The sequence below is a fragment of the Alosa alosa genome, chromosome 15, assembly GCF_017589495.1.
Source record: "Alosa alosa isolate M-15738 ecotype Scorff River chromosome 15, AALO_Geno_1.1, whole genome shotgun sequence".
NCBI lineage: Eukaryota > Metazoa > Chordata > Actinopteri > Clupeiformes > Clupeidae > Alosa > Alosa alosa.
In genome coordinates this window covers 31,594,554-31,605,462 of record NC_063203.1, presented here as the reverse complement: position 1 = coordinate 31,605,462, position 10,909 = coordinate 31,594,554, and the positions used below count along the sequence as shown (strand labels likewise).

Here is a 10,909-nt window from a genome sequence, read left to right as displayed (position 1 = left end):
CATCCCCTCATTTCCTACACACTTCTCTCCCCCTCTCTCTCCATCCCCTCATTTTCAACACACTTCTGTCCCCCTCTCTCTCTGCAGGGACTAACCAGTGCCCCAGCGGTGCCAAGTGCCAAACGTTTGCTGAAGTTTTCAAATCAGCAAAGACCATGTGTGAGGTCATCTGGTCTAACTCTTACAGGTATTACCAGAGAGGGTTGAAGGACATCTTTGGTATTACAGTGTGTGTGTGTGTGTGTGTGTGTTTGAATGAATACTGTGTTCATATGCATGGGCCTGCAGACATACTATGTGTCTGTGTCTGTATGTGATGTGTGCGTGTATGCGTGCGTGCATGTTCATGTGTGTGTGTTTGTGTGTAAACTGTAAATGAAAACTGTGTTTCTGTTTGTGGACCAATATTGTATGCGTGTGTGTGTGTGTGTGTGTGTGTGTGTGTGTGTGTGTGTGTGTGTGTGTAGGTACACCACTCTGAAGAAGGACAGTGGTCGCTGCATGCAGTTGTGGTTTGAGGGCCCCACCAACCCAAACCTGGAAGTGGCACGCTATTACCTCAACAACGCCACCCCTCAGGCTGTTGGCATGGCAACCACCCTCCTCCTGCCCCTCCTCGGCCTACTGCATGTTGCATCCATAGCATGAGCGAGAGAGAGAGAAAAGGAAACTGAGAGAGAAAGAGGGATAAAGAAAGAAACAGAGAGGGGGGGGTGTTGAGAATATAATGGAGGGAGAGAAGGAGAGGATAAAGTGGAGAGAGAGAAGGAGAGAATAAAGTGGAGAGAGAGAAGGAGAGGATAAAGTGGAGGGAGAGAAGGAGAGAATAAAGTGGAGGGAGAGAAGGAGAGGATAAAGTGGAGAGAGAGAAGGAGAGAATAAAGTGGAGGGAGAAGGAGAGGATAAAGTGGAGAGAGAGAAGGAGAGGATAAAGTGGAGAGAGAGAAGGAGAGAATAAAGTGGAGGAGAAGGAGAGGATAAAGTGGAGAGAGAGAAGGAGAGGATAAAGTGGAGAGAGAGAAGGAGAGAATAAAGTGGAGGGAGAAGGAGAGGATAAAGTGGAGAGAGAGAAGGAGAGGATAAAGTGGAGAGAGAGAAGGAGAGAATAAAGTGTCGCCCAAGAAGTTGTGTCTTTGAGTCTTTGTTTTCTTTCAGAAGTTGTGTCCTTGGAGTTTTCTTTCATTCTTTTGTAGCGTGTCACAAAACATTGAACTCCTGCATAGAGAAAAGCCGGCGTTTAACCTTCTAACACTGTTCCGGTCAAAAATGACCAATTTACACATTCCCTGTACCATAAATATGGCATTTTTCATCAGATTGCCTCAAGATCTTATGATATCCTTCACAAAAGGCTTTTGAACACATAGAATTGATTAGGACTACTTCCTTTGAATTTTGAGTGATTTATTCAACTTAGAAACACTTTTTTTGTTCACGGTCAAAAATGACCGCTATAGGAAATGATGAGTATCATTTTCATCCAGGAGATAAAAGACATCTCTCTCCACACACTCCTACAACTTACCACCAATGTTCCCACACACATGCATGCATGCACACACACCCACACACACACACACACACAAACAGACACACATAAAGCACACACACACATGTACACCCACTCACAGACACACACACACAGTACATGTTGTCAGTTGATGTTGTTATGTTGCCACTTGTGCGTGTGATCCACCAATGTTCGCACACATATGCATTCACGCACATACAGAAACACAACCACCCACACACACACAAACAGACACACACACACACACACACACATACACACACAGTTCATGTTGTCAGTTCATGTTGTCATGTTGCCACATGTGCATGTGAACCACCATTGTTTGCAGACACATGCATGTATGCACACACAGAAACACTCACACTCTCTCTCTCTCTCTCTCTCTCACACACACACACACACACAGTTCATGTTGTCATGTTTCCACTGTGCATGTGAACCACCAGTGAGTGTTTGCACACATTCACGCACATACAGAAACACACACCCACACACACAAACACACATGTTGTAGATGTTAATTATGTAATAAGGTTCTGTTTACAATAAATGTTCTATTAAATAATACTTTTTGTCATGGTATTGGTATTTAAGAGCAGTTAAAACTGTCCGGTCAAATTTGACCGTGAACAGTAAATTAAGGGGGGTAGCAACGAACAGTGTTTAAAGGTTAAATGGCCAATTAACTAATTACTTCCGCTGACACCGGTGAAGTCTAAACACCCAAAACGGGCACACCGCCCCTACCTGGCAGACATCTAAAGCAAACATCATGACATCAAAAATTACCATAGCACACCCCAAAAAACACATGATCAAATATTAAGCAGCATTCCTAGCGTGCAAAGGAACGCGCCCAACACATTGAACACGCCCAAATAATAACTCATGAAATTGACATAACATACATCACTAATTAAATAATAATCAAAGAATCATAGTGTGATGTGCTGCTGAGGCGGAACATTGTCACACTCTGTCCATAGGAGGTCATACAATAAATTAATTTATAATATTTATGTATATATTTATTATACGGCTCTTCACAATGCAAGTAGAACGCTCCATTGATTTGAATGGGATTTCCCAAAGTTCTACCGGTCATTATTATCGACTAAGGACCTCCAAATAAGGACCGCTGTCAATGGCAACGGATTTTTATTCAAAAGTGAAGGTAGACGGTTGATCAGCTGTGTTCTAAAGAACGTTTGATTCAAGTTCAGCGTGTGTTGCAAACTATTTGATTCTCAGCAAAGCCCTAACAAAACGGTAACAAATAAAATATATGCAAAGAGAGGTAAAGGAGGCGTTCTGCACGTGGAGAGTGTTCAATTTGACAGTGGTTCTTCCTGCCCTGTTGAAGTGTTCTTCAGCACAGTGGTTCTTCCTGGCCCTGTTGAAGTGTTCTTCAGCACAGTAGTTCTCAAAGACGGATGTGTGATCCATAGCCAAGAGGTGTGCATTATTATCATTATTATTATTATTATTATTATTATTGTTATTAATTAGCTTGAGTTTTATCATTTAATAAAATCATATGTATACAAATGATGATCCTTTTCACCAATAAAACATGCCATTTCTTTCTGTTTGCACCCACCCACATTGACTTTTAACTTTAATGTTTTAATCAATATAATCAGACATTTTGTTGCTTCAACCATTAGAGATGTAATATATCTTTTGCCGCTACGTTTTTGGTACTTTTTTGGTCCTCTGATAGTTTGAATGTTTTCCTTAAAGATGCTAGTAACTAAAATACAAGGATCCAAAATCTAATAACCCAAATATAAGATTGGCACATGATGCAGTGTTTCCCACAGAACTGAATTCCATTTGTGGTAGTTGGTTTGCTGAATTAACTTGAATACAACAGTTTTTAACAATTAGCACAATGTGGTTATGATGCTAAACAGATTTAAGCACAATTTAGTACAACCTGGAAAATCATTGTGTGGTGGTCAAAGTTGATATTGTGTTGGGCCGCCACAAATAAGTCAATGTATGGGCAGGGTTGCCAACTCTCACGCATCTGGCGTGCCACTCACGCTTTCAGCACCAATCTCACGCTCTCACGCACACTCAAGAAATGTCACGCCAAATCCATTCTTTTTTTTTTTTTGCAATCCGTTCATTTTTTGTTGATGACTAGACTAGACCACAGCATTGTTTCTAAATGACAGGATACGAGTTTAAGGCATATGTCTAGACCAACAGCAGGTAGGTCTAATATCCGCCTACAAGTTCTCAGCGCAGTTTTCTCTGATTGTTGATTCGCTGACTAGGCTATTTTAATCCGGTCCGGCTTTAAGTGTCTTAAAACTGAGCTGTGCTTAAATACCTACATATGTGTAAATATTAAAATCAGAGGATATATAGCTCATGGCTAAGAGTTTGTCGTAATGATTTGTTTTCACAAAATGCTTGCATGTATTTAAGTGTCTTAAAAAGTGTGCTTATATTGGTCAATGCATAATTTCATAACAGGCCAAATAGAAAATAAATGTTAAATGTTAAATATACTGTAGCCTAGACATAATATTAAAATCAGATGATGTAGGATTGTATAGAGTTAGATAAAGTTGGATGGCTCCAGAGCTCACACCAGTGGATTGGGTCTTAAAGGAGCCACACCACTTTTATGACACTATAGCTGTTCTGTTGACCATTAGATTTGTTGCTACTGGGCATGAAGGGCAGGCCAATTATGAGTTCTGTCCAACATTGATGGTAGGTTTAGAAGAAAAGTCACCACATTTTAATCATATTGCAATACCAATAACCGTGATCATTTTGGTCATGATTTTTCATCAAATGTTCATACTATATCTCTAGTGGCTGGTAGACTTTGGAATCCACCAGCCACAATGGTAGGTGGAAAAAAATATTTTAGGCTATTTCCATCCCTGATACATACGTACACTCATACACATTCATAAGTCTCAATCTATCCATTTCTTTACACAAAACTCGCCAGAAGTCATCATTTAAGGGGTTATTTTTCAATTTTTTCTACTGAGCTACTACCTTTTTCAGGTGGGCAGGGGGGCCCTTTTCATGTCTGTGCCCAGGGGCCCAGTGACTCATAATCCTTCCATGCCACAGGGTTAAAACACTGGTCTTGTTTTCAAGTGCAATCAATAATTGTACATTTTGAAGAAACTTAAATCATGGATTATACTGTACATAGCAAAAAAGTCTGGGGACAGACATTTTTAAAATTAGGTTAAATTTAACGCACACGCACTATGACTTCACAAAATCTCACTCCAGCCAAACACCCAAAGTTGGCAACCCTGGTATGGGAAACACTGTGATGTATACTTCTCATGCTGTTTTAGTAGTTGCACATTTCGAAACATTGTAAACAATGAGCGAACCTGAGGACGCTGTATGCGAAACGCGTTGTTCGCTCTGAATAAAATCGAGTAAAAGTCAACAGTGTGCGGTAGAGTGATCTTATTTTTGCTATTTAGGTGTTAAGTGTTCCTGCAATCTACCTGCACCTAACCAGGCTGTGCGTGGATCTTGGTTTCATTTGGAATTGTAAACAATTATTACACTGTAGCATCAGACTGTGCATCGTCTTGTCACACTGTTGGTAGGCTACTTAATTAAGCAATGTTCTACTATTTTATTAGCTCACATAGGCATGAGTTGCAAGGGTAGGGATGGAGTATTTGCCATGGGATGGGGTATTATTTTTGCGGAGAGAATATGCAGGACTGTGCAGCGGTCATATTTTGTAACGCTATGGGGTACATATGAAATAGTTTGCCAGCCTTTTTTCCACTAGGTGGCAGAAATGGGCTTCCATGAGTGATAATTAATAATTGCAATGCGGCTGTGGTTGTTAAAAGGGAACTTAATTAATAAACCTGTTTAGAAATAATTTGGATGATAAATGACCTGTTCTGGTGAAAATGTGACATTCCCCACTCTCTCTAGCGTCCCCAGGCGGAAAACCAACCTTGCAACATTGAGACTACCGTCCCGGTAAGAGAAATGAGAAACAAGAAACTTGTTTTAAATTGTGTTTCTTACCTTGTAACATCAACATTGTTCTGCCGAACTTATGCTAAAAGTTTCAGTAGCTTGTAAACAAATCCATGTGCTTTATCGTTACCATTTTCCTTCCAAACTGCAGTTTGAAATAGCATAATGCACAACTTCTCCAGCAGAGGGGGAAATATAGCTAATCCTGCCAAGTCTCCTTATAACAAAGCAGTATACTGTATGACATACTGTCTGGGGTGTGAAATGGCGATTCATGTGGAAATTGTTCTTTCTTACATCAGATTATGTAAGTTTCATATGCATAGACCTGTTAGAATGGCTATTTAACCCTTAACCCTTAAAGGTGTGGGTTTTGAACATTCTAACATAAGATTCCGTTCTGCAACAATGGAAGGTTCTAAAATTCTATGTTGAATTCAGTGGACCCAGATATTCTTTAGAACGTTCATTTTCCAAACATTCGGTGTGACGGTACACCTTTAAGGGCTAAACATGTATATTTGAAGAGGTGGCAGAGACGCTGTGCTATACCAAACAAAAAAGTGATGCTGAGCTGTAATTCATAGTATGCCTTATTAGTTGCAATATAAACTTGTGCTTCATCTTTTGCTATGACCAATAAAAATAACATCTATCTACATTTAATGAAACTTTGTAGATCTTGGCAACTGCCCAAACATAATCACTAAATCAGACTGATAAAGGTAGATTTGACAATTTAATCCAAGCTCTTCTTCTTTTCGTCAAAAATAGAAAAATGACATAGCGAATTTGACCATCCATTACCTCCAGCACAAATTTACATTATGCACAAGTTAAGTTGTTTTTTCCGTTGCTGTGCTTTTTTTTATTGCAAAAAGGGTAGGGGAGACCGGGGCTGGTTGGAACAGGGGCAGGTTGAAACACTGTTAATATCCAGGCTACTAGAGGGAGCTGCAACAAAATTCCAACACTAAATTGACGGCCTTATTGAGTAGAGTAAACTCACGTATGTAACTGGTCGCCAGGTCATTAACCCTTTAGGTGAGAACAACTTTTTAATTTTGTGGTGTCAAACCCTCCCACTAAATACATCCTAGAAGGGTAATAATTAGGGATATAAAAAAAAGATTGATCATAATTGATTGCTAGGGGACTCATCTATAATTTAAAATGAAGTTTGAAAACCTGAGGTGACTGATATTAGCAGGCTAACAGCATTTGTGCAAAAAAGTTTGACCTAATGTGGGCGGGGCAGGTTGGCACACTGATTTTGGGGTTGATTGGCACATACATTCCCTATGGCTATTTTGTGACAAATCTATAAACTTTGTATTTTATGCATAAAAACATCATCAATCTTTATTTTAACATTGTTATTGTAATTACTGGACATAGTTTTACATTTGGAAGCATTTTAGACATTTTCAGACAAATTTAAACATTTGAAGTTAAAACAATTCGGTAGGGAGCAAATTGATCTTGACGGAGGGCCCTACTGAAGAAAAACACACAGGAAAGACATCAGCAAAGCCCTACAGGCAGTTCTAGAGTGCTACGCTCATTTTTAAAAGATGCATTTAATCCAAAGTCATGTCTAGTGAGACAGCTCTCTATGTAGGGAGGGAGGCAGTAGGCAGCTGTCTCCCGTTTGGAACACACCCATAGATGAGCACTTCAAACAAAACCAAAAGGAGTACTGCAAAGGACTATAACATAGGTGTTCAAACCAACCCCGACTACATGTGCCAACCAACCCCGTGCATGGGGCAGGTTGGCACACATGTACAACACCACTTTAATCATAAATAACTCAAAACAAGGGATCATTTGTTGACATTGAATGTATACATTTTGTAGCTGAGATCCCAAGCTTTCAGTTAATCACAATTTGACAATTTCAACGCATTGTAAGACGGAGAAATATAACCGAGAGTGAAAAGTGTTCCAACCAGCCCCGGTCTCCCCTACCTCGTTCCATCTCGGTTGACCGCTATGGCCAAATGTTTCTCAGCAAGAGCCCTGAGCCCTGGCCCTGGAGTTAACGTGCTAATATGAAAAGACAACGATACCCTGGATAACGACACAGTAATGCATAGCTGTGGGTTTTACACTCTCTCCATGTCCCTGCAAAGACATTAAGTAAGCTAGGTCATTAAAGTCAGTCACATTGCCATAAGCTACATAGGTCATTAAGGTCAGTCACATTGCTACATAGGTCATTAAAGTCAGTCACATTGCCATAGGCTACATAGGTCATTAAAGTCAGTCACATTGCCATAGGCTACATAGGTCATTAAGGTCAGTCACATTGCCATAGGCTACATAGGTCATTAAGGTCAGTCACATTGCTACATAGGTCATTAAAGTCAGTCACATTGCCATAGGCTACATAGGTCATTAAAGTCAGTCACATTGCTATAGGCTACATAGGTCATTAAGGTCAGTCACATTGCTATAGGCTACATAGGTCATTAAAGTCAGTCACATTGCCATAGGCTACATAGGTCATTAAGGTCAGTCACATTGCCATATGCTTGTACTGTAGGCTACATAGGACGGTGGCCACATTTGCCATTTTTGTTAAGGCTACATAGGACGTTAACGTTAGCCACAATGCTGGTTGCAACTTCCAACAATAACATACAGAGTGAAGGTTACATAAATTAGAATGACAGTTGATGTATATGTGGTGTTAAACAAACAGTCTAACGAAACAGTTCATCCGGCAAGGACACTGCATTTAGCAAACGTTTAGTGAGAAATAATTGATAAAATTCTGTTCAACATGCCTGTTGACTGATCCGTAGCTCACATAGACCATCTCCATATAGCTCTTCTCTCTCCATGTAGCTCTCCTCTCTCCTCTCTCCATGTAGCTCTCCTCTCTCCTCTCTCCTCTCCATGTAACTCTCCTCTCTCCATGTAACTCTCCCTCTCTCCTCTCTCCTCTCTCCATGTAACTCTCCTCTCTCCTCTCCATGTAGCTCTCCTCTCTCCATGTAGCTCTCCATGTAGCTCTCCTCTCTCCTCTCTCCATGTAGCTCTCCTCTCTCCTCTCTCCTCCTCTCTCCTCTCTCCATGTAACTCTCCTCTCTCCATGTAACTCTCCTCTCTCCATGCAACTCTCCTCTCTCCATGTAACTCTCCTCTCTCCTCTCTCCATGTAACTCTCCTCTCTCCATGCAGCTCTCCTCTCTCCTCTCTCCTCTCTCCTCTCTCCATGTAACTCTCCCATGTCTCTCCATTGCGGCTCTCCTCTCCATGTAGCCTCTCTCCTCCCTCCATGGCTCTCCATGTAGCCTCCTCCTCTCTCTCCTCCCTCTCCATGTAGCTCTCCTCTCTCCTCTCTCCATGTAACTCCTCCTCTCTCCATGTAGCTCTCCTCTCTCCATGTAACTCTCCTCTCTCCTCTCTCCATGTAGCTCTCCTCTCTCTCTCTCCTCTCTCCATGTAGCTCTCCTCTCTCCTCTCTCCATGTAGCTCTCCTCTCTCCATGTATCTCTCCATGTAGCTCTCCTCTCTCCTCTCTCCTCTCTCCATGTAGCTCTCCATGTAGCTCTCCTCTCTCCTCATCTCCTCTCTCCTCTCTCCATGTAACTCTCCTCCTCTCCATCCTGGCTCTCCATGTCTCCTCTCCCTCTCTCCATGTAGCTCTCCTCTCTCCATGTAACTCTCCTCTCTCCATGTAGCTCTCCATGTAGCTCTCCTCTCTCCCTCTCTCCTCCTCTCTCCTCTCCATGTAACTCTCCTCTCTCCATGTAGCCTCTCTCCTCTCTCCATGTAGCTCTCCTCTCTCCATGTAACTCTCCTCTCCTCTCTCCATGCAGCTCTCCTCTCTCCATGTAGCTCTCCTCTCCTCTCTCCCTCTCCCCTCCTCTCCCTTGCATCTCCCATGTAACTCTCCCTCTCTCCATGTAGCTCCCATGTAGCTCCTCTCTCCCTCTCCATGTAGCTCTCCTCTCTCCATGTACTCTCCTCTCTCCTCTCTCCATGTAGCTCTCCTCTCCCTCTCCATGTAGCCTCCTCCTCCATGTAATCTCCATGTGGCCATGTAGCCTCCTCTCTCCATGCAGCTCTCCTCTCTCCTCTCTCCATGTAGCTCTCCTCTCTCCTCTCTCCATGTAACTCTCCTCTCTCCATGTAGCTCTCCTCTCTCCTCTCTCCATGTAGCTCTCCTCTCTCCATGTAACTCTCCATGTAGCTCTCCTCTCTCCATGTAACTCTCCACTCTCCATGTAGCTCTCCTCTCTCCATGTAACTCTCTCCATGTAGCTCTCCTCTCTCCATGTAGCTCTCCTCTCCATGTAACTCTCTCCATGTAGCTCTCCTCTCTCCATGTAACTCTCCACTCTCCATGCAACTCTCCTCTCTCCATGTAACTCTCCATGTACTCTCCTCTCTCCATGTAGCTCTCCTCTCTCCATGCAACTCTCCTCTCTCCATGTAACTCTCTCCATGTAGCTCTCCTCTCCATGTAACTCTCCTCTCTCCTCTCTCCATGTAGCTCTCCTCTCTCTCCATGTAGCTCCTCTCTCCATGCAACTCTCCTCTCTCCATGTAACTCTCTCCATGTAACTCTCCTCTCTCCATGTAACTCTCCTCTCTCCTCTCCATGCAACTCTCCTCTCTCCATGTAACTCTCCACTCTCCATGCAACTCTCCTCTCTCCTCTCCATGTAACTCTCCTCTCTCCTCTCTCCATGTAGCTCTCCTCTCTCCATGTAGCTCTCCACTCTCCATGCAACTCTCCTCTCTCCATGCAACTCTCCTCTCTCCTCTCTCCATGTAACTCTCCTCTCTCCTCTCTCCATGTAGCCTCTCCATGCAACTCTCTCTCCATGTGTAGCCTCCTCTCTCTCCTCTCTCTCTCCATGCAACTCTCCTCTCTCCATGCAACTCTCCTCTCCATGTAGCTCTCCTCTCTCCATGTAACTCTCCTCTCTCCATGCAACTCTCCTCTCTCTCCATGTAGCTCTCCTCTCTCCATGTAGCTCTCCTCTCTCCATGTAGCTCTCCTCTCTCCTCTCCATGTAACTCTCTCCAGCTCTCCCTCTCTCATTGCAACTCTCCTCTCCATGTAGCTCTCTCATGTGGCTCTATCTCTCATTACAACTCTCCTCTCTCCATGTAACTCTCCATGCAACTCTCCTCTCTCCATGCAACTCTCCTCTCTCCATGCAGCTCTCCTCTCTCCTCTCTCCTCTCTCCATGCAGCTCTCCTCTCTCCTCTCTCCTCTCTCCTCTCTCCATGCAACTCTCCTCTCTCCATGTAACTCTCCATGTAACTCTCCTCTCTCCATGTAACTCTCCTCTCTCCATGTAACTCTCCTTGCTGGCTACTGGGTTAATATTGCTACCTTAAAGGTGCTCTAAGCGATG

General features: G+C 42.8%; 1 protein-coding gene across 1 annotated transcript in view; it reads left to right on the top strand.

The window, feature by feature from the left end:
- Nucleotides 1–747, top strand: part of folr (folate receptor) — a 6,043-nt gene extending 5,296 nt beyond the window's left edge. Inside the window, exons 5-6 of the mRNA XM_048265167.1 lie at nucleotides 88–187; nucleotides 468–747. Coding sequence (XP_048121124.1) covers nucleotides 88–187; nucleotides 468–648 — 281 coding nt within the window. The 3' untranslated portion in view covers nucleotides 649–747. The remainder of the gene's footprint in view (nucleotides 1–87; nucleotides 188–467) is intronic.
- The last annotated feature ends 10,162 nt before the right edge of the window (nucleotides 748–10,909 follow it).